This window comes from Macadamia integrifolia, chromosome 5 (genome assembly GCF_013358625.1).
Source record: "Macadamia integrifolia cultivar HAES 741 chromosome 5, SCU_Mint_v3, whole genome shotgun sequence".
In the NCBI taxonomy this organism is placed as follows: domain Eukaryota; kingdom Viridiplantae; phylum Streptophyta; class Magnoliopsida; order Proteales; family Proteaceae; genus Macadamia; species Macadamia integrifolia.
Window position 1 is genome coordinate 46,683,425 of NC_056561.1, and position 24,482 is coordinate 46,707,906.

At 41.7% G+C, this 24,482-nt stretch overlaps 1 protein-coding gene across 5 annotated transcripts; it reads left to right on the forward strand.

Moving 5' to 3' along the window:
- Positions 1 to 3,795: 3,795 nt before the first annotated feature.
- On the forward strand, positions 3,796 to 24,082 carry LOC122079495 (periodic tryptophan protein 1 homolog). 5 transcript variants are annotated; one of them, XM_042646012.1, is made up of 8 exons: positions 3,796 to 4,296; positions 8,101 to 8,319; positions 9,387 to 9,430; positions 21,963 to 22,033; positions 22,155 to 22,251; positions 23,119 to 23,171; positions 23,487 to 23,561; positions 23,722 to 24,072. In XM_042646012.1, exons 3-8 carry the CDS (start codon positions 9,419 to 9,421, stop codon positions 23,801 to 23,803), a joined length of 390 nt encoding a protein of 129 aa, XP_042501946.1. In that variant the 5' UTR covers positions 3,796 to 4,296; positions 8,101 to 8,319; positions 9,387 to 9,418; the 3' UTR covers positions 23,804 to 24,072. The 5 variants fall into 5 exon arrangements, with proteins under 5 accessions (XP_042501946.1, XP_042501945.1, XP_042501948.1 ...); XM_042646011.1 differs by having other exon boundaries at positions 8,106 to 8,319; XM_042646013.1 differs by lacking the exon at positions 3,796 to 4,296 and adding an exon at positions 4,407 to 5,725 and having other exon boundaries at positions 8,106 to 8,319.
- The last annotated feature ends 400 nt before the right edge of the window (positions 24,083 to 24,482 follow it).

Below are 24,482 nucleotides of genomic sequence, written 5' to 3' on the forward strand. Positions count from 1 at the left end.
AAAAATTGATTTAAAAAAAAAAAAAAAAAGAATCATCAAGTATAAAAAAACATGTTAATAAACACGAAGCATGGCAAACATGACATTGACTAACCTATCTAAATCTAATGATTATCAATATGGCAAGAAATCCGAATCTAAATTAAATACACAATTAATTCTAAAGGGACCCACTATTTAAGATAAAAAGAAATGGACCGAAACGGGTTCATTTTTATCAACCCGAAAACCCAAGAAATGCACCTAATGCTACGAGCCGGTTTGAGGGGGGGCCAGCCACGCCCGTACTGACCTACATCCTAGACTACGGCCCATAGACCCATTTGCTGATTCAAAACCCTAATTTAATAGAAATTAGTGAAACCCTATGGTTATTATATGATTAAAAAATAATAAGCAAAACCCAATTGGTTTAAGCCCTTGATCCTAAGGGCCTGGATTAGAGTGACCCTAGGACTCCATATGAAATCCCCTAAAAGTATTAATTGAAACACGGTGAAGGCAAAGGTGAAATAGGAGAAATATCACACAATGATAGGGGTTGGGGAGCATATTACAATTTGAATTACAAAAATAAATAAATAAATAAAATAAAATAAAAAATGGAATGAATAAACAAAAGAAAATGAACAAAAAAAATAAATAAATAAAGAAAATAAAAAAAAGAGATAAAAGAGAAGGAGATGGGGTTTTGGCCATAGTAAAAGAGAAAAGAAGAGAGGAAGAAGAAGAAGAAGAGCTGGGCGAAGTGGGTTCGGTTAGGAGGTTCGGTTAGAATGAACAAAAGAGGAAGAGAAAAGAAGAGAGGAAGAAGAAGAAGAAAAAGAAGAAAAAGAAGAAGAAGAAAAAGAAGAAAAAGAAGAAGAAGAAGGAGAAGAGGTGCAGGTTCGGTTAGGAGGAATAGAAGAGGATTGAAGGGACAACAGATGTGGCTAGGGCAGAGGCCACCGCATAACGCTTCTGGTTGACATTGATCTTGCGGTGCCAGATCTTGGTGGGTGCGAACATTCGACCACCACGGCACATGTTACCGAAAGCATCCTAACCTGCATGGTGAGTACCACCACCAGGGACACGAGGGATACGAAAGACAGCACGACCAGTACCCCAGGACTCGGCTGAGGTATGAAGACCGGCACGCTTGCTCACTGCGTAGGGTTGGCGACTGTTCCTAGAGATATTGGCATGGACGAAGTTGACGATATCTGGATGGATGGAAGCTTTCATAACGTCTGGGAGGGGGACGATGTTACCACAGTCTGTCGCCACCGTCTGTCGCCATATCCCCATCTAACAGTTGGACGGTCACGAGAGGTCGAGTAGCGGCGGCCATTGCTACAGGTTTGGAAAGGGGAAGAGAAGGAAGGAGAAGGGAGTGGAGAGGGGCGGCTGGAGAAGAAAGATGGAAGAAGTTCAAACATGAAAGAAGAAAGGAAGGAGGCGGCCAGTTGTTTGGAGAAGAAAAAGAAGAGTAGAGATGGGGATTAGGTTAGGGCTGAGATCCTAATCTAAGGGTCTAGATTGAAAGAACAAAAAACAATAAAAAAAAAAAAAACTAAACCAAATCAAATCTACTTAAGTAAACATGTTAAATAAAAAAAAAACCAATTAAACCTAATTAATCTGAAAGAATCAATTAAACCTAAATACCTTTAATTGGACCGGAATAAATCAATTCACATATAATAAACCGTATAGAACCAAACTGAAACTAATTAAACATAATCAATCTAAATAAATCAATTATTAATAAATTAGAAACTAATCGATTGAATTAGATAAACTAGTTATAAATTGCAATTAGGAGAATAAAAATACCTTAAACCCGGCTTTAATAAAGAAACAAGAGGAGATAACCCTTGTGCTTCAAGCCCAAAATCGAACTGAACCGGACTAGGTCTCCCGGCTCAAGGAAGGATTACACATTCAAAATTTTATACTTGGAGGGATTCTTTGTTTAGAGAGAGAGAGAGAGAATTAGCAAAAACCTTAATGGGGCCATATTCCTTCTCCCAAATTTTCTTTCTCCTTTTTGGAAGAGAGGAAGGGCTATACTTATAGCCTTGGGACTTGAGACGATTCTCTTTTATTTCCGATGTGGGACTAAAAAACTAGGGAGAATTATCCAAAAGGCTTGCTTTTGGACAAAGGGGTTTGGGTGCCACATGGCAGTCCCTGGTTGCTCGGAATGGAATCTGATACCGAACTTTGGAGTCAACTTTCGGGGGTCATATATTTAAAACCGTTAGTCAGAATTCAACGTGTAATATATCATTAAAAAGCTCAATCCGAGTACTATCCAATGATGTGAGACACGATTGTGGTCTCGACCGAGAACCTTTATGAAAATATGCATAAAGTAATGACCCGGATCATATAGTGAAAGAAAGAATCGAGCGTCGATTCGCATAGTTCTCGCATCAAAGTGTAATGTCCGACTTGAGGGGACAAACGACAATAATCCACAACATCAAATTCCAATTTTTGAAAACATTTTCTCTTGAAAGTTTATAGGGAAAAATTGGTCATTTTCTACTCTAAACTTTAAAATTCTTCAAGTCTAAAATGTCAAACATGTAATTCTTCATATTCTCATCATTGCCGGGGGGTGACAAAATTCGGTGTCTACACCCTAACCAGATTTCGTCTAGACATGCAATTGTTTTTCCAAATAAAAGATGAATTTGAGCCACCCATGAAATCAAATATGAAAGCAGTAGGGGGGTTGCGACATGGGTGGTGGTGGGTATGTAAGAAGCAGGTGGGGAGGGGGAGAGGGTAGCAAGGAGGGTGTTGTAAGCTAGGGGTGGTGACAATTTTACGGGAAGTAGGTTGGAGCCAGTGGAGTTAGAGAGAGGGTTGCACAAGGAAAGGGAAAGGAGCTGGTGCAAGGTTGCAGAGAGAGAGATAGATTAATGGTAACAGGGGCTTGCGGTTTGATTTTACATTCCTGTACTTGTTCATGGCAATACACTATTTAATGATATGATTCCAAATTAACTTAAAAATTAATTTTTACCCTTAAAATCAATGACTTTGGAATAGAATAAAGGGAAAACAAAATAAGGTTTTAAATGCTAAATACACCAATAGAGGTGTCATTCTGACACTCACATAAATAAAACATAAAAAGTAATAAAAAAACATTGAATATTCCCATCGAGGGTTAGTTTTTTTATATGGTTTTTTTTGTTCGTGCAACTTTTTGCTTTATATAATTAAGGAAAATGAATGATCTATGGTTGTGCGCCCCTACACCTAGACAAAGGGCAGTGAAATGATACCCTCACCCCTACGAAACCCAAAAATCCCCCCTTTTAAATGCTATTTCCTTTCATCAATATGTTAATAAGTTTGTTTCATGTACAACTTGGTTCATTTGCATTTGCTTATTCACTCTTCTAAACATTGTACATCTCTCTCTCTCTCTTGGGTGGGAAATCATGTAGTTAACTTTTAGTGCTCATTGCAGAACTTCACCACACATCCATTGCAAAAACATATCATGTTGAATTAAAATGTCATGGTCATATAGACCCCAAAGTTTTACTTGTTTAGTTTCACTGTAATAGTGATTGACAATGTAATGAATCATAACATAAGAAAATAAGGAAGGTTAAGTAATGAATGAAATGGTAAATGATTGAATTTGAATATAAATTTTGACATTCAACTACTAGATTTTTTAATTTATTTTTGGGTAGAAATTGCTTTAGTTAATTCTTTCAATAACACATCAAATTCACCGTAAAAGTATAAAACAATGAATACTGTGGAATACTTTCATTACCTCTCACATATAACGCCAAAAATTCGGCCGGATGCATCCACTTCCTGCAAGATTAAGCCCAGAGGTCCGACACATCCACTTCCAGCTGTTCCTCTCGTAGTGCTTGGCCGAGAGAAAAGTGATCCGAAGTCCGAAGTCCGAAGTCCGAAGTCCGAAGTCCGAAGTCCGAAGTCCGAAGTCCGTAGTACTAGCTTCAAACCGACCATGGCATTTGCCGAAGATTTAAATTCAAAGTTCAAACCGCCTTGGTATTTGCTGAAGATTCGAAAAGCACTCTCTTCATCTTACAAGGGCCAGTTCGCTCGCTCTCTCCACTAGCGAGATCGGACAGCGTTCAGGGGAGGAAGCAGAGCGTGGGGAGAGAGAGAGAGAGAGAGAGAGAGAGAGAGAGAGAGAGAGAGATGCAGAGGCGAGGGCGAGAGAGAGAGACAACGCATCGACGAAGAAGCGGTAAGGTGACGAAACCCACCGCGAGCCATCCCCTTTCTCTCCGGCGACGAAAACGGGTATTCTTTTTCTTCGATTTCATTTTTTCTTGTTTTCTGTTTCTTTAAATTTGAACTGAGGGAGAGAAGCAGAGAGAAGGGGGGGCAGTGTTGGGGAGAAAGAGGTGCAGAGAGAGTGATGGGATGAGAGAAATAGAGAGAAAAAAGGTTTCTAAGAAATCACCGAGGTGACGAGATCCACCGCCCTGGCTGAACCCATCCCCTTTTTCCACTGTATGAAAACTGACCTTCTTGCCTTCCTGAGCCACCGCTCTTGTTCGATTTAGGTTTTTTTTTTTTTTTCTCGATTTATATTGGTATTGAATTTCATCAGAGAATCCCTGAATTCTTAACCTGCGGCTACCCTGGTTTAGTTCTAATCTCCAGTCTGATTTCATAATCCATCTGAGTTGATTCTACACATCAGATTAGAGCAAGACTTTGGGGCATTCAAGGCCTCCCCAAGTGAAATCACCGAGGTGACGAGATCCACCGCCCTGGCTGAACCCATCCCCTTTTTCCACCTTATGAAAACTGATCTTCTTGCTTTCCTGAGCCACCGCTCTTGTTCGATTTAGGATTTTTTTTTTTCTAATTCTCGATTTATGTTGGTATTGAATTTCGTCAGAGAATCCCTGAATTCTTAACCTGCGGCTACCCTGTTTTAGTTCTAATTTCCAGCCTGATTTCATAATCCATCTGAGTTGATTCTACACATCAGATTAGAGCAAGACTTTGGGCATTCAAGGCCGCTCCAAGAGAGATCTTCTACCATGGTTTGAAGAGGATCTGACTCTGATCTGTTGCTATTAAAAATCAGTTTATATTGCTTGCCATGGACTGATTTTTTTTTTTTGTGAGCTTTTACTTTTCTTTATTGGTATACTTTGTAGTTTTTATTCGTTGAACCTTGCTTAAAGAAGATGTGGGAGTATGCTAACAAATCTGGCATGAATTGTGGGACTATTATGTTGATAATTAGTTGATAGAGTCAGTAGGAAAAACAAGGGGAGATCGATTCCCTTGGATTGTAAGGGATTGATTCAGGAGAGTCACTACGGTTGGTGTGAATATTCTGATTGAATAGCATTGTTGGGAATAGTGGGGCACAGGGCAGAGTCAGGTTCGTCGGGGTCAAAAGGCCTTTGATTAAGCTCCTCCTCAATAGGTACACACACTAGCTTTATATCCAGCCAAGTCTCCTGGAGTGGAGTTGGGTTGATTTGCTTTTAGACCTTAATACTGTTGTACATGATGATGACTCCTATTTCCTTTCAATCCCTACTATTTCTAATTAGTATGCTTAGGTTTGCATTCATATATTTATTATACCGGGTACTACTAGCTACTGGGCTACAGTTTAATATTCCAGGTTTGCTTTCATTGTGCGTGTTTCTGTGTATTCCACAGTTGATGATGGAAACATGGATGGCAAGGAGGAGCCCAAAAGGTAGAAGCTGTCTGAGACTATCTGTATTGATATTTCTAGGCAAAGTCCATTAGTCTGTAACCCTTTGGAATCTCTTGTTCTCTCTTGTGGCCACCTAAGCTTTTTGCATTGATTTTACCACAAGCTTCTACTGCCTGGCAGTGGCTCTTTGCCTGTGTGACCTGACCAACAGTCACACCCCCGCCAAAAAAAAAAAAAAAAAAAAAAAAAAAACCTACCTTACCCATTTAAAGTTGCACCATCCCTATCTCAACATATTATTTAAGAAAAATAGAAAAAACCCTGCCTGCTTGCATGTCTTTATGCCCAGACACATGTAGGTGCGAAAAAACCATGCTGCCCCTGCTGAAATGCCTCTGCACAATCTCCCATCAATCTGCATGCTGGCTCTATGGCCACATAAGCTGTCAGGGTTCCCTTGCCCTCAGAAAAAATAAACTTTGACTGGGTATAAGTTTCATTGTCGAGAGGGAAACAGCCCGGACCACCAGTTAAGGCCCCCAAATGATTGCTTAGTGATATAGGAGGTAGGGGTGCACAGACAACCAAGAAATTGCCTAGAAGCAGCTACCCTTGATAGAATGTGTAAACAACTTGCTGATTTGGTGTTCTTGCAAGCGATTTTTCAAAAACGTGGGATGTAAAAAATGCATCAGTAGGGGAGTAATCCAACTTAGGAGGGAAAGTTCACAGAAAAATTAACAATATGTATCTTCAGTGATCCACCATGGCACAAGAACACAGATTATTGGAATCTTAAGTAGGGGTAGTACACAATTATTGCTCCCAGACACAGCTCTCAAATAAAAATCCTCTTAAGAACCTCAAAGGCAAGTTCTCTATATGATAAGGTGCAACAAGGATACAATCACAATTCTGGCTGATGCCCTTCTTACATAGTTGACAAGCCACAGTAATCAAAACAAATACAATTGTTTTGTATATTAGATAAAATAAAATGAGACATTTCATGACAATGGCTTAGACAACCTCTACCAGACAATACAAGAATAATAATGACAGAATGAGAGCTTACTTTTTGAAGCTAACGAACTGCTGTTGTTGTCCAAGGGTCGAAAATATATCATTTCCACTAATTCCGGATTATGATCTACCAAGACCTGATCCCATGCCCATGGCTCTGCCCATGTAAACTGCAGATGGTGGAGTCTTTTCCTTCTCCTTTGACCCATCACTGAGGGTGCCAACAATTCTAATATCTGCTAGAGATTCTTTAAATCAGGATTGGTCCCAGTTGATTCCCAATCTGATTCACCAAATTTGAAACCCTGCAATACTGTGGCCTGAGTTTACTAAAATATAATTCTGGAGTTGGATTTCACTTCAGTAGTGCTATTTTCATCTCATTTGAATGCTATGCAGTGAGATGTTCTAATAAGGCCCCCAAGATATGTCATATGTGTGTGTGTGTGTGCTTGAGAAGTTATGATTATATGAACTGAAAACAAAAGGAAGGAGAAAGGAAGAAAAAAAAAAGAAGACATCCAAATCCAAATCTGGATTCTGATTTTAGTCTTTCTCCTTTATTTGATGAGGGTTTCATGAATTTTTCTCAGTCATCAACAATGCACGGATTTCAAAGAGAGAGAGAGAGAGAGAGACCACACACCACTGTGAGGAAAATCTCAAGCTTAAAAATATACAAATCCAAGTTTTTTGTTCAACATCCATTAACGTTGTTTTTAAATGTCCATTCTTGACAGGACTTGATACTAGTTGCAGGACATCTTATGTTGGCTATCCACTGTTACAAACCCTAGTTATTATAATGATATGAAGCTAACACTAGAGTCTTCTACTTCTCTTACTTGTGTCAATTATTCTTATTTATGTTTTATTTCAACTCTAGCTATAATAATGGTTTCCATAACTTAGAATTTATTGAAAAACTATTGATTGTCTTTAGATTTTATTTTAAAATCACAACTTTGGCACCCATGGTGAAAATGGCAGTTTATGTAATATTGGTTTCTAACAGAAATGATTCTATTAAGTGCAAACCATACAAGTTTTATTTCTTATAGGTTACAAAATCCTTCTTTTTTTTTGGTTACCATACAAAATTTAAGACGCAAAATCATTCCAAAAAAATAAAAATGCAAAAAAGTGTGTCAGACCCAGAATCAAGTTTAAAAAACAGAATCGTTACTGTACAGATCCTTAATGTTGGGAATGAACAATGTTTCTTCCACTATCAATATATCTCCACATTTACATTATTTTATGTAGGGTGGTACTTTTTCTCTTAAACTTTGTAAGTTATTGAATAATATTTTTTTATGGCTTAAGGCTCTTGATACACGATTGTTAACTCAGTATTTACTGCATTACACTAATGTGTCTATTTTTTTTAGGGCAGATGTAAACTGGTGGTAGCAGAGGGGTGGGAAGCGATTATATCATGCAAGGTGAAGGGGAAAGAGACTCAAATCACTTAATCCTTGTTCTCTTGAGTACTACACAACAACCTGCAGGGGTGCCAACCACCGACCTGGCAGGTGCCTTCACAATGCCAGCACTTTGATTATGCAAATAAACTGGAGTAGTGTTTTCATGAACTGCCATACAAGCTGGTGAGTAGTCCTAAAATGTTTATTTATTTCATAAATGCATGAACAAGAGCTGAAACCATGACTTTTTACTGCAAAACAATTAATTTTAATGAAACTATATTGTGGTATGATTCATGTGACTTGCGTTCTGATTCCTAGTTTCTTATTTTTACTTCTAACTTGACCTTAAGATCAACAACATCCAAGATTGAACAATTCAATCACCATTGCTTTTATGGAAACGCTGATCCGGACAACTGTACTTCACTAGAACAACATTATGTATTAGTTGAACCATTAAAAATTGGGTACTCTTACCCTAACACCCTTTTCTTTTTTTAATTAAATAAAGGATATCTGGCTTTACATTCATTGTCAAAAGTTAAGAGCACTAGGATATGGAAATCCCTACATAAAGTCATGTGTAAGAATTGTAGCGGCCACTTAACTAGTTTATATGCCAACTAGAAACAGATAGGAAGCATAATAGCCATTACTCTTCAATCACAAAATTATGTAGTGGTGGGATGATCCTTATTTATTTAGGAGTTCTCTTTCTCAATCTTTTGATTAATCAGTGCAGAAATAAATCAGATATCTGCTTTTGGAGGCAAAATTCTGCAGTGTTGGGATGAGGCTTGTTTATTTACTGGTTTTCTTTCTCAATCTTTTCACTAATCAGTAAAATTATAAATTAAATATCTACTTTTGGAGTGTGCCTAGTTCATTTATATGTTTTAAAATGTTAGAGCTCTTCAACTTGTTGTAGGCCTGTTTGCCCTTGGACGAACCTCGTCCTTAAAAGTTAATACTTAAGCTAATGGGGAAGGTCTGTGGTCCCTGAATGAGTAAAAAAAATTAAGGGGGGGTCTGCTTGCAGACGTGATCACGATGAGGTAATCTCAAAATTAGAATCCTCACTTGTCTACGTATGAATTAATACAACTTTTCATATTGTTAATAATTTGGAAATTAAAAACATATATTGAAAATTAATATATCAAAGAAACAAAGCTCCTTACGCATATAGAAAAACTTAATTATTGGATACTTTTTGGTTAACACTGACCCTTATTTTATTCCTGCAGATAATAAGGTTGGCCAATCATTTATTCCATACATGATTGCAAAGGTGATATTGCCTCTTAACTATCTATGATTTTTGTATCAAATTCAATCTTGATTCTTCTTCTATCTGGAGCAAAAATGGATTAAAAATTACGAAATGTAAATGTAAGTGTGCATGCTACTTTTACTAGTAGAATTTCCTTAAGTTCTTCGAGTTCCATGATCGGGGTACCTTTTCTCCCCCCGTAGTCTTCAGGTGATAGGACCCTGGTCGTATTATCCTCGAGACTCTGTAAGGACCTTCCCAATTTGGAGCTAACTTTCCTTGATGCCTCGAGTCTGATATCTCTGCCCTTCTGAGGATGAGGTCACCCATTCTGAACTCGTTCCTTCGGACTTTGGAGTTGTAATGCCTCGCAACCTTTTGCTGGTAGGTGGCGATCCTTTCTTGCGAGGTGTCTCTGACTTTAGTCAAGAGGTCTAAATTAGTTCGGAGTCTTTTATCGTTTTTTTCATCGTTGTAATACTGGATCCGATGGGTTAAGGCTCCTACCTCCATCGGGAGTACAACTTCGGTGCCCTAGGTTAAAATGAAGGGTGTTTATCCGGTGGCTGATCTCTCAGTTGTGCGGGAAGCCCAGAGGATGTTGTATAACTCTTCTGCCCATAACCCTTTGGCATCATCTAGTCTCTTCTTTATTCCTTAGAGCAGGGTACGATTGGTTACCTCTGTTAGTCCGTTGGTCGATGGGTAACCGACAGATGTTTTCCTGTGGTTAATGCCGAGGGCATCACAAAACAAGCCAAAAGTCAGGTTGGCGAACTGAGTTCCATTGTCCGTTACCACCACCCGAGGGATTCCGAATCGATAGATTACCGTCCTCTCGAAGAAGTCCCTTACATTCTTTTCGGATATCGTAGCCAGTGCTTCGGCTTCTGCCCACTTCGTGAAGTAGTCTACTGCCACCACTACAAACTTTCTTTACCTTGTGGCTAGGAGGAACGGGCCTAAGATGTCCGTTCCCTATATGGCAAATGGTACCGAGCTTGACAAGGAGGTACCCGCGACACCTGCTTTACCTCGAACTCCTTGAAGGCTGTTACTCTCTCGCACTGTCTTCAAGTACTCGGCCATTCTTTGTTCCTTGGCTTCATAGTCCCCATTCATCTATCGCACCATGAGCTGTGAGTCACTGTGCACTACTAACCCTTGTACCATTAGGGTCCGTGTTAGATTTATTCTGTCTATTAGGGCTTCTTACCCAGCTTCATTGTTGGAGGCATCGAAGTCGAACCGTATTGCATACTTGATTTTGAATCCTTCGGGGCTAACAGGTATGATCCCAGCACCGCTTCCTGCGCTGTTAGATACATCACCCACATACAATGTCCAAGTCCTTTCTGCCCGAGACTCAACAGACTCCTGGGGTTCATTTGTTAGCGTTGTCCGACTATGAAGCCCGCTAGAACCTGTGCTTTTATTACGGTTCTCGGCTTGTACTGGATGTCGAATTCTCCCAATTCTATGGCCCAGTTTACTAGGCGGCTGGACATATCCGGCCTCTGTAGTATCTTCTTCAGAGGTTGGTCTGTGAGCACACACAGTATGCGACTGGAAATAGGGCCTCAGCTTTCTTGCCGCTATCACCAGGGGTTATGTTACTTTCTCCACCTTTCTGTATCTCGTTTCTACGTCCAAAAGGGTTCGGCTAACGTAATATATTGGTTGCTGTTGTCTTCCTTCCTCCTTTATTAGTATCACACTCACTGCCACTGCCGATACAGCTAGGTATAACTGCAAGGTATCCCCCATATTTGGCTTCATCAGTAGTGGAGGTGTCGCTAGGTACTCTTTTAATAGTTCGAAGGACTTTTTACACTCCTCTGTCCACTCGAACTTTTTCGACCCTTTTAAGGTTTTGAAGAAAGGAAGGCACTTATCGGTTGACCGAGACATGAACCGTCCTAGGGCGGCGACTCTACCTATGAGCTCCTGGACTTGCTTCACATTCTGTGGTGATCTCATATCTCGGTTGGGAGCTCAGGCCAAGGCAGAGCAGACCTGACCATGAACCTTAGATAGGACCTTAGAGTCGACAACAGATAGGGGTTATGGAACGGGGGTTAAATGAAGACACCCCGAGCTGCGTGGGAGCCCCGACCTTTATTCCCACACCATCGGACCAATGACTCAATAGGATCGAACCCTGCGATAAAGGTTGGCTCCCACTGAACCACTTGAATAAGAGCTTCAGCCTTCATACCTCCACCTAAAGGCCGAAGATCTGGGACATCCCTTTGAATTCGGAATCGGTCTTCGGGATTATAAAAAAAAAAAAAAAAAGAGGCAAAAGACAAATCGAGAAGGCAAATATCTGAACAAAAAGCATTTCATTCATAAAGACGCTCGAAGGCCAGAATTACAAAAAATAAAAGAAAAAAGGGCCTCATGGAGCATCTGCGGGAGGGATGGCCTCGTCCTCGGCATGGTCTGCAGCATCCACATCAGTCTCCTGTCCGAGGGGTAAGAGGGACCTCGCGAGAAACCTGGAGCCCCTCTCCCTCACTGCCGCTATCCTCGCCATCTGTTACCTCGGTGGCGGCATGAGCTGCATCGGCATCCTTCTCAAAGATGAGGCCACTCCCCTCGAAGGATACCTCGGGATGATGTTCGAGGACCCAGTCTCGAACATCGGTGGTGCCTATGATGAACCCGGGGGTGATGGCGCGCTTTACCACCTCCCAAAAATCCTCAGAGGACTTGTAGCTCTCGACGGCTTGGGCTTCGGGCTCCCTCAGCTTTGCGGCCATCTGTGCCTCCAGTTCTCTGAGCTTCCGATCGGCCTCTTGCTGTGCACGGAGGTCGGCCTCCAGGTGTTCCACTTTCTCAAGGAGTACTGTGCGCTCCTTGTTGAGGGCCGACTTTTCACGCTCGGACACCTCGAGGTCCCTGGCCAGGGCTTTGGCTCGGATAGTCAGTTGGCCGACTTGGTTCTGAGCCTGAAAGAGATCAACAGTTGAAAAAAAATACTAAAGGCCTAATGCCGAAGATTACCGATGCCATAAACACGCAAGTGCTTGTAATCATGGCTTTGGTCCCTTGGCTTTGGGCCTCGGCCGCATCTACTGGCAGGTTCCCCTTCTAAAAGAGCTCTCGGGCAACCCGCCCAATGGAAAGTGTCTCGCCCTCCTTGATGGACCACCGAGGGACGAACCCGACTTCTGCTCGAGAATGATTGCCTCTCGGGCTTTGAAAGTCTGCACCAGGGGAGGAGGCCCTTGGAGGGGATGTGCCGCTGCTTAGGGCCTTGAGCGCCTGAACGGCCTCGACGGTGGGGCCTTCAGATCTAGGCTTCTTCTTTGGGAGGGCGTTAGAAGTTGAAGCCCCCCTTTTCTTACCTTTCTTCAGCTGCCTCTGCAGGGCGTCTTAGGCCCTAGCTTCCTTCAGTTGGGCCTGTCTCTCGGTCGCGGCCGCTCTGGCTTCTGCTCTCGAAATTTGCACTACAACAAAGATGGTCAAGATCAGTACGAGAATGCTAAATCCGAAGCAAAACAGTGGAAAACCTAGGACTCACCCGAGCTAAGCCTGAACAGGAACAAAAAAGCATCCGACTGGAGGCTACTAGACTCGACAGGCCGACGGAGTGTCTTGTCCTTAGCTATCGACAATGACTCTGCATCTGTCCCGAAGAGGGTAGGTGTAGAGTTCACGTCCTTTAGGTCTGGGATGTCCCAAGTATTACCGAGGGGAACCCTTCGGACACCCTCGTGAAAAAGAACTTCAACTTCCAACCGTGTATCGAGGTTAGGTATCGGTTCAGAAATTGGAGGTCTTTTCTAGGGCAGAAGTAGTACCAGCTTGAGTCCCCCTTGTTTGAACCGAGAGACATACAGTTAAGGAAGAGAGGAGGGGAGAGAGGTCTCCCCATCCGAGAGAAGAAGACGATGAAACTGAGGATTTTTTGCCACCCGTTCGGGGTCACTGGGCTGGGGAGATACCATAATGCTGAAACACCTAGCTGAAGAAGGGTGAAGAGGGAGCCGAAGCTTGACCTTGAAGGCCTCTCGATAGAAGCAAAGCTTTTTAGGATTTCAGTAGTTCGCTCTATCTTCGGGCCTTGGTATCGGAAGGACGAACTCATTCGGGATACTGCATAACGCACGGAGCTCCATTAGCTCCTTGGTCATGGTCGACACTATATTCCTGGCTTCGACCTCCAGGGACTCGTTTGCTTGGGCCCTGGAGTTGAGAAGCCCCTCCCTAATACCTCCATCACTCATGTCATTGGCGGTAGAGGACGAGGAGGCATCCGAAGATGTGGATGTGGACGACGAGTCCGAAGACATCCCTCGGACCTGATCCGGACTCTGACGGCTAGAAACCGTGCCCTCGGATGACCAGGGGCCACTACCTAAAGAGTTAGACATAACTTACTTCTCAATGACTTTGGCCGAACCGAGATTAAAGGACAGTTAAGGACGAAGGACGAAGGGTCAGAGAAATGAGTAGGTGACAAAATGAGAGAAAGTGACACTATTTGTAGGCAACAGTGCATTGATACGACTCCTTAGCCTCATTAAATGCAGTACACGTCATCTACGCGAGATTCCCAAAGTACACTCGACCAAAAGTGCATGAGCTTAGCACTGCGCCCGGATTCGAGCAGACCTGATCGAAGGTCTTAACCTCGGTAAGGGGCTCAGGCTAAGGCCGAGTGGACCTGACCGAAGGTCTCAACCTCGGTAGGGGGCTTAAACTAAGGCCGAGTGGACCTAGCCGAAGGTCTCAACCTTGGAAAGGAGCTCAAGCAAAGGCCGAGTGGACCTAGCCGAAGGTGACAACCTCGGAAGGGAGCGCAGGCTAAGGCCGAGTGGACCTAGCCGAAGGTCACAACCTCGGAAGGGAACTTAGGCAAAGGCCGAGTGAACCTGACCGAAGGTCTCAACCTCGGAAAGGAGCTCAGGCTAAGGCCGAGTGGACCTAGCCGAAGGTCTCAACCTTGGAAAGGAGCTCAGGCAAAGGCCGAGTGGACCTAGCCGAAGGTCACAACCTTAGAAGGGAGCTCAGGCTAAGGCCGAGTGGACCTAGCCGAAGGTCACAACCTCGGAGGGAACTCAGGCAAAGGTCGAGTGAACCTGACCGAAGGTCAGTACCTCGGTAGGGGTCTCAGCTAAAGACCGAGCAGACCTGACCGAAGGTCAACCTCGGAAGGAAGCTTAGGCCGAGGCTGAGTGAACCTGACCGAAGGTTAAAATCTCAGTTGGTGGCTCAGGCCAAAACTGAGCATAACTAACCAAAGGTCGTGTTTTCAAGACGAATGCCAAAACTGAAGGCTGAAGGGGCACTCGAAAGAGAAATTAGGTAGTTACTTCCACTGAAAGAGCCTCCTAGTGGAAGTAAGGGGGCTGTTGATATGGCAGAATTTGTCATCCAATAAAGCAAAGGCACATGGCATTCGAGGGAGGGACGCGTGTCACCCACCCGATAGAGGCCGCTGGCTTCAAACCACGTGAGGAGAAGACACCCAAGGGGGGTTCCCGAAACCCTAGGCCAAAGAACCCTACAAGAGGAAACCCAAAAGAAACCTGGGGGAGGTACGCCGACACCCACCATTATTCCTGTAAAAACACTGTTTTGCCGGTCACTAACTTGGGCATCATCCCGGAGATACCTCCGGGCCTCTGCCTTCTGTGCTTGTGCAAGGTCGGCTCATATGGATTTTTGGCAGTAACAATACGCAATGTGAAAGGGAACTGTAGATCTATTACTGGGATAGGGATAAGATGAAAGACAATGTTTGGCAAAACTACGCGGTACACCAAGAATTACATTAAAGGAGGGAAAAGAGGGATGTACCAAATGTTGATTCCAAAGCATCACAAAGTTTATAGATTACCATCACCACGGCCACATGCATAAGACTGTGGTGTAGTAAAAAAAGATTATTGTGCCTCAAGGTAGTAGAGTTCGCTCTCCTCACGTCCACTGCCAATAATCCTTTTTGTCACCAATTCCTAAAAAAGACAGTGAGAAGGAAAAAAGTGATATAACAGTTCAAAGATTTAGTCGAAGTGTTGACAGACAAAAGATTCAAGGTAAGGTTAGGAACATGAAGAACGAAATTAAGTGAAAATGGAAGAGGTATACTGCATTTATCAAAAAACAAAGGAAATGGTACCATCAACCACACAAACTTTATCCTTACCAATACAAATGGAGTGAGAATCATAATAATGAGACATACCAGTCGTGTGGTTAGTAGCACCAGAGCCAACGACCCACGATGGAGCAGTAGAGTGTAAATGTGAAGACATATATAGCGGAAGGTGAGGTATTCTATGTGGTAGATGGACTACCAATATAAGACTGAGCCGGTGAAGCACTATAATAACATACCTAGAGAAGGCGTTGTTATATGCTTGTGAGTGTCCTCTATGATCAATCTCTATCACAGTAGTATGGGTTGTAGCCCCTCCTTTGCGGCCACCACATGTGCCAGTAGATCCACCACCTCTCTCGGGTATGCCCAAGTTTCTGATCTTATTGCTGGGGTTTATCTCTGTTATCTCAATGGGATGGCCCCCGGCCTCGGCCACCTCCACGCCATTTTTTGTGGATAGTAGAAGAAAGGAGCAAAGCGCTTAAGTGGAGGTGCAAAACTATTGCACCTCTCCTAGTCTCCTCACTCAGTAGGTAGCTATACACCTTATGAAGGGATGGGAAAGGTGACCAGCCTAAAATCTGTATTCAGATTGACTCATAATCTAAATTCACCGCACCTAGTAAAATCAGAGCACGCTCCTATTCAAGGGACCTATAGACCTCTTGGCTTTATCTTCAGGATTGGATAACAGAAGGTTCCGGTAATGATTATACTACTACTGGAATGCTATAATAGTATTATAGTAGTAAAAAATTATCTTATTCCCCTGATTCATGGAGAGGGCCTAATGAAGAAGCTGGTAAACCTTCGAAAAGTCACCTACCCTGTCAGAGATCTTAGAAACAATATCCCAAATATCCTTAGCAATTTCCTTCCGGATAAATATCCTACCTATCTCAGGTTTCATGGAGAAAAGCAGCCAAGTTATAACAGTAGAGTTAGCAGTTTCCTAGTAATGTACCCTAGCTTCCCTCTACTTCGTAGGAATAGCCTTGCATATTGTGACCGATCTAAATAGTTGGTACTATCCAACTTCACGATAGAAATATGAGTATTGGAATTATCAAAGACAAGCGAACTAGGGTTGGTACTGTTAGGGATATGCCTACACTCTTATTGTGACATTGTGTTTTGATGATAACAAATAATGATAATTATTTCACAATTTGTCTTGAAAGAATTGTTTTATAGACCCCAAATCATAAAGGCTATTCAACAAAAGGAATGAAGAAATTAAGAGATAAAAGAGGAAGAAACAACTCTGTTTGGTATCAGGACTTAGAGAAAATATCAAGTTGTAGCAGACATCTGTCAGAAGGTATCAGACCTCAAGCATAAAGCATGAAAGCACATTTGAATGTATCAAGCTTGTAAGGTAAATTTGAAGACCTCGGAAGACAGGCTACAACAATGTAACAGTGCACACACCATACACAAGCACTGCATATTCACAACCATGCATTACATATTGCATACCTAACTTCGAATGACCCTAGATGATATCAAATGTCTGTATAAGACCCAAATCTGGTTGGATGTATGATTGGCTCTAACATGTTATGACAACTGCTATAATTACAGCAAAATCCAGGTTCAAGGGCAATTTTGTCATTTTATATGACCTTATCTGAAGATAATCTCTTCTATAAAATTGTACAACATTGAATTGTGAAACCAACACAATTTGAATCATCTCATTCGGAGACCGGACGAGAAAGATACGACCTTTCCTGTACAGGCTGTCTGTTATTGGCCAAAAGACAATTGCTACCGGTAGAGCTCTGTGACCATTTCTTTTTATCAGACACTGGCCAACAAAGGCCTACCGGTAGCTACGGACCCTATCGAAAGCAAGCGGATGCCATCAGGTAAGCTGTCTGGCATACCGAAAGTCTACAGGTAGAGCTAACTAAGGCTCCAACGGTCAAAATTTTGAACCTCTCTAACCGATACTTGATCTAGTAGCTACTAGATCCTGGTGATACCCTACCGGCAGAGACCAAAAGTGTCCGTTAGACACAAGTTTGAACCTCTCTCTTCAACCACTCTATCTATAAGGGCCCGTTTGTTAATGTTTCAAGAAACGCGTTTCTGTGTCCAGAAACAGTAGAAACGGAACAAAAAGCGTTTGATAAAACTGACACAGAAACAGCAGAAACGGAACAAAGAGCGTTTGATAAAATTGTTTCGTTTCACTTGTTTTCAGAAATAGAAATTGAAATTTCTACCTATTTATGGTTCAAGAAACGACCCAGGCGAAACAAGTAGAACTTGTTTGGCCGTTTCTGGAAATGGCTTGTGGCCATTCTTTAGCTGGTTACTATCGACTTCCAGGAACATAACTTATCAAACACCCTCAATTCCGTTCTGCTTCTAGAAACAGAAATTTATGTTTCTACCATTTCTTGAAATAGAAACGGCAGAAATGTTATCAAACGGGCCCTAAATAGCCACACTTACGTACATAAAAAACACATTCAATACTACTCAGCCAAGCACATTAATTGGGTATTAGAGATAAGAAAAGAAGAGTACATGTTTGAGTTCTTGGTTTTTCATTCAAACCTTCTTCATTGAAGAACTCAACCATCTCCATACAAGTCTTCTCCATTGCTTGGCATTCCTTCATAGGCACTGAAGACATCAAAGGTGCATTCATTTCATTCATAGCATTTCATACACACACCACACGAGGTAACATCCATCCAATCTTCTACTTTCAAATTTGTATTTGTCCAAGAGTTAGTTGAACTCTAGTATTGGACATTTTATTTACACAATTGTTCTAGACTGTACTTAGGCAAGTGTGTAGGATTCTCTTATCCTCAAAAGATTGTAAAGGTCACTCTCTAGCTGTAAAGAGATTGGAAGGTCACTCTCTACCCGTGAAAGAGATTGTTGTAAAGGATCCTCTTATCTTGGAAAAAGAGTTTTAAAGGTGATTCCTCCCCACCTATTTTACTAAAAGGGAAGAACTAGTGGATACCTCTTAAGGTGATCTTGTGAGGAGTGGACTTGACTCGGATTAAGTCGAACCACTATAAATATGTCTCTCTTGTGATTGTGTTATATTTTACATTCCGCATTTACTTTACAATCACAGTTTTGGGGAACCATAAACCGAAAAGATTTAAAATCTACTAGTATAACCTATTGATGTAGGGAGGGAGGGGACCTAGACAACTAGGTTTCCTACAAGGGGTCAATCCACTAGACAAGGGATACTCAATAGGGCTTGAATTGGGTTGGGTTCAGTTGCTCAGCAAAATACAGATTTAACATGCAAGAATATTAGACTAATTAACAGGGCAGCAGCAGTCAATACTAGTCTAAGCATGAAAAACACTTGAAACTACTCAAGTGTCAAATAGGGATATGGGGAAGGGAACATAGCAGCAAATATGTGTTAAGTTTAGCACAAATCAATCAAGACATTAAGCAAGATAAGTAAACCAAACAATGTCCTAAAATCAGCCAACTAATAAAAGAAGGACAGCAGGGATTCCACAGGGATAAAACAAACTTAGGCTCAGAAATCCGATGGAAATAATTTCAGGTTTCAGCAGTAAGGGATGGGGTAATAAAGCAGTCAAGGAAGTGGGATGGGAGGTGGGGATTTACTTACCTTAACGCTGCCCAGTTCTGAGGAGAAAAGGAGAAATCGAGGTCCTCCCAAAAACAGAGGTGTAGTGCACCTTATTTGACGCAGGAGAGTCCAGCTTGATGATACAGTATTCAGCAGCAGCCTAGGTGGGGTCTATCCAAGGAATATGGCCTTCAGTGGTTGCGAGCAATGGCTGTAATAGTGCAGCAGCAGTTGAGGTTGACAGAGGCAGCGAAAGAGAGAAAGCCAATGAGAGAGAAAGTCGTGAGAGAGACGAGAAAGAGAATCGAGAGATAGGGAGAGATGTTAGCTTTGTGCTTCATTCAATAATTCATTAACTAATTCCAAAGATGGCCAATGGCCTTACACATAAATAGAGAAATAGTTACTAAAAAAAAAAAAAGATTAGCCCTAGGAATATAATTTCAGAATAAAAGTTTCCTAAAACAAATAGGAAATAAAATCGGAGTGTTATTTAGTTTCCTACTTAATTCAAAGTCTTAAATAAACAAGGTACTATGAAATAAGCTACTAAAATAACTAATAGCCATGGGGTCCACAAAATTTGGACAATAGGAGAGAGAAAGAGGAAGAGAACAGCGATAATCTCTTTCCTCAATCTCTCGGTAGACCAAGAAGGGTCGACCAACAGCCTTCTTCCTCCTTTCTTCCTTCTTCTTTCTTCTAGTTTCATTCTGTGACACTTATCTTCCAGCCAAATAGATTGCAAGTGTGGCTGGGTCTTTCATCTACGTCGCTGGTTCACGTGGATGTCCCCATCACCTATTCATCCCCCTCTAGGTTTTTTTAGGTACTACTCGACCTTCCTGATGTAGCTTCTATAGATTTTGTGAGATCAGACATGATGTAAGGATACACCTAAAAAACACAAAGTGGGGCTGACACCCAATAAACAAATTGGGGGTATATACTCTACCAAAAAGAATTTCTTCTCCGCACTCAGAGACAAAAAATAGTAGGCAAATAACTTAAAGGAGTTCAAAAAAACCACATTCTCCAAGGTTTAGCATCGTCACAAGGCAATACGTGATTCTCAAATAACATTCTTTACAATTCTAAGGCAATAAGAAGCTCACATACATATTTTTGGCAAAAAAAATAAACAAAAAAAATAATATAAATAGGGTGGCGGCAGTTAGTTTCCAGCAGAAAAAAGGATCGTAGAGAGACCTTTTTGAAGCACCATGCAACACCATTGGGGGATTGTAGAAGCCCCTAGGGTGATATAAGGGAGCCTAGTTCCAGCTCTAAAGCTGGACGGATGAGGGAGAGAGGGAAAACACTTCAGGACAAAAGGGAGGAGAGCACCTTGGCAATTGTCTTCTCTTCCTCAGCTAGGCTAGCATTGAGGAGGTCAGATTAAAGGAGAATTTTAATAGCCTGAAGACTAACCCTGCAAGAGGAGACTCTACTCGAACGTCACTAAAGGAAGAGGAATTCTAATTTTTAAGAGCAACTTTTACATTTGAAGTTTTCTAGCAAAGGGAAACAAGGGGGGAGGAGAATGCCTAGACATCCAAGCCTCACATACAATGGGATGGAAATCCAAGGTACCACATGTTAAAGAATTTGAAAGGTTTGGGACCGAAGGAGGAGAGAGGGAACACATGGAGGGAGATAGGGGAATGATCAGAAATCTCCGGAAATCAAAGGTAGCAAAGGAGGACGGGAAAGTAGTCATCCAAGATTCATTGGCCGGGGTTCTATCTAGCTTGTAAGAAATTCTGTCAGAACCAAATCTTTGGTTGTGCCAAGTTCACTTGGCACCAGACCAGCGGAGATTAGTCATGCCAATATCTTTAATGTAGTCAATGAAGGAATTCACAGCAGTAAAATCAATAAGGATTCCTCTATACTTTTCAGAGTAGGTCGAACAACATGGAAGTCTTTAGCAAGAGCCCAGGGAAGGGGCCTAGTGAGGGGGACAAGGGAGTGAAGATCAGACTAAAGGTCACTCCTATCAGAGGGGCAGTTCAGGGCATATATGACAGAGAGGAAGCAGAATTTGGATTCAAAGGGGTCAAAGATGGATTGAGAGGAGGAGGAGAGAGCAGAGGCACAAATCTTATCCACATTTCAGAGGACTCAGAAAGGGGCAATGGAGGCAAGGATGTGCAGGGCATTAGCCTATAAAATTCTGGTTTCCAATAGACAACAGAAATTTGCTTTGGAGGAGCGAATGCAAGATTTGATGGTTGGACTGCTTTGCCGAGGAGTTGAGCCCTTGAACATTCCAAATGGTTTAAGGGATCATTTGGAAGGGGTGGGGTTTGGATTTGAAGTCTCAAGGGAGATAGAAGGAGAAAGACCTTTCCTTTTCCTATGATACTCCCTGATGGGGGAAGGCTAGGGGGATGTGATGTGAAGTGAAGACCAGAGGGGGTTTGGAGATGGAAGGATTCTTGGTTTTGGAGCAGGTGGCAGTGATTGTTTTAGGAGGCAGGGACTTCGAAGAGCTGGAGTTAGATTTTGCCACACTGGCAGTAGCTAGGGAGTGGCAGGGCATTTAGCACAAACCCATTAATATACTCTTGTTCATGGACCATCAACAATGACTTGTTGGCAATTGAAAAATCTGGTTGATGAGCTTATCCGCTCAGTTAATTTTAACCAAGCATATCTCACTAGCAGGGATGATCAAGTGGTATCACATCTCCTGATACACTGATCTGGAATCTTACTCTGCAATTGCAACTTATACTTCCTCCCCCCGGTTTACCTTTATTGCTGCATGTTTCTATAGGAATCTTGTACAGAGATTACATAGATTAAGATTTATTTCCATCCCCCTCTTTTTTTGGTGCTAGAAATCTGTCAAATACAGAAAGGATAGCCACACAAATTCTGTACTTGGCCTTGCTTGGAAAAAAGAATTCAGGTAAGTGTACATTTTTATTTTATTTTAATCTTTGATATGATTTATATTTGTTGTCCCCATGATTCTTATACCCCCTTTTTTTTTTCTTGGTTGGCTTGGCTTTTCTCTCGTCTAAATTCAGGAATGTACTGGCTAGTGCAAGTGTGGACAATACTGTTAAAATTTGGGATGTGGCAACAGGCAAATGTGACATCACAATGGAACACCATACAGACAAGGCATGAATCATACTGAACCCAAAATGTGATATTGTAATCTAGAAGATAGCTTGATGATTTTACGTGACGCCGTCCTGTGTTGACCACTTCTCCTTTCCTTTTCTTCAGTTTGTGGTAATAAACATTAAAATCTGGAATAGGTGGGTGGTTGGACTGGATAGCCCTGGAACATGAGCGTAGACCACTTAACCAGGTGAATTAGACAGGTTAAGGTATTATTGGCCATCCCATTGGAAATTGAGAGGCCATGTAGGTTACATCAGTTAACCTTCCCCTTTTGCCTTTTCAGGGTTTCTACAGTACAGGCAGGGCTTTGCTTGTTGTAATCTGTGTTGTTCTCTTCTTCCTTGGTAATAAATTTTTATACGCACCTCGCCCCGCCCCAAAAAAAAGTACAGCAGTTCATTTTCAACTTTTTCTGTTTCAGTTTTTCCCACCATTTTGATTGCTTATTGATTCTTTATAGAGAGGAGAAAAGGTAGAGAAATTTTGGATGAGATAACAAAAACATAAATGCAGATCTGAGAAAAACAGCTTCAGGTCTAAATGGAACCCCTTGGCTTCCGTTTACAAAGACCAATAGCAGGGTCCACATTGTTGGTTTTCTTTTTGGTTGAATCACAAAACTACAGAACAGGGTCCACATTATTGCCACATCAACTACAGATGTGGGCCAAAACCTACTCGCAACCAGACTGACCCTGTTCTGTAGTTATGGGTTTTATCTATAAAGTGATCAGGTGTTGCATTTGATTTTTAATTGTTGTTGGGTTATTATTTGGAGTCAATGTAAAAAGTGTCTTGAGTGGTGTAGTTTCTATGATCAACAATAGAAAGTTTTTATTTGTGTATCCTTGTTTGTTGCAGTTTGGATTTCCTGAGGTAGGGGGTGTGTGCACAGAAAAGCCAACAATATATGGGTAAGTTTACAGATTTGTCTAGAAACACTACACCTGAAGATGCATTCTGCTCATGTATTGGCAGCTTTTTTCTGCATATGCCCCTCCTCCTGGTAGTCCGATACTTCAGTCACTAAGACTGGTTGAAAGGCTCTGTCAAGCTCCTAGGGAAATCTTTGATGCAATCCCGTACCCAGCGCACGAGTCTCCTGATGCTGCAGGGTCTTGGGGAGGGTCATAATCCTGTAAATCCAATATTTCAATTTTTACGATTTAATTATTTTCTTCTGCAGTACCTGACAGTGATGGTTTCTGCTTCTTTTGATCTTGTTACAGGTTCAAGCAGTTGCATGGAATCATCATGTGCCACAAGTTCTTCTTAGTGGATCTTTTGATCACTCAATTGTCATGGTAATAAGAGGCATCTATTTTACCTCCATGCTTGCTTATTGTACTTTATATATATATATATATATATTAAACTCACATTTCTAGATCGTGAAATAAGCTATGTTAAATGAGCATGTGGATTCATGGAAAAATAAAGTTGATAAAGCTGCACATATTTTAGTATCTTGACAGTGGAGGCTAAGATGACATACAGACCTCCCATGCTGTACATGTGTTACGTGAAGTGGTTGGTACCAAAGTAGAATGGTGAATGATGAAAGTCGAGAAATATGATTAAGTTAACATCTGTCAATTGACTTTAGGTGTGATGTAGGGGATTTCCTAGACAACTAAGGTCCCTACAAGAGTGACTCAATTAGGGTAAGACAAACTTAAGGGGGATGTTGGGGTTAGGTTGGGATTAAGATATGCTCAGCAAAACAAGATTCAACATACAATAAATAAAGACAAATCAACATGTAGCCAGGAGCAATATCAATCTAAGCGGAAAAACACATAAAAACTTACTTAAGCTTCAAGTGGGGACATGGGGAAGGGAACAAACGTCATGCGAATGTTAGATTCAGCACAAATCAATCTAGACACCAAACAAGATATGCAAACAATCAATGTCCTCTAGCAGCCAACTAAAATAGAAAATCAGCAAGGGCTTTGGAAATATAACAGTGAAGAAAAGACTTAAAACAGTAGGTGAAATAGGCATAAACGGAGGGGTAGGGGCTGGTTTCAATGCTAATGGGCTGCAAACATATAACAAGGGATTAATGGAGGTGGGGAGTTTAGTTTAAAAACTTACCTGTCTACTGTCCAAACAAAGAAGAGAAGAAGAAATCAAAGTCTACCAAGATTAAGGATTGCTGTCCAGATTGAATGCTGTAGAAGAAAACCATCCGGAATTATTATAGCTCTTGTTTGCTTGAA

Excerpts from the sequence above, each read along its gene's own strand:
- LOC122079495 (XM_042646014.1), top strand. Across the intron at positions 22,252-23,118 it reads TGGAACACCATACAGACAAG|TTTGGATTTCCTGAGGTAGG; the intron begins GCATGAATCATA and ends TGTTTGTTGCAG. Across the intron at positions 23,172-23,486 it reads GAAAAGCCAACAATATATGG|GTTCAAGCAGTTGCATGGAA; the intron begins GTAAGTTTACAG and ends ATCTTGTTACAG.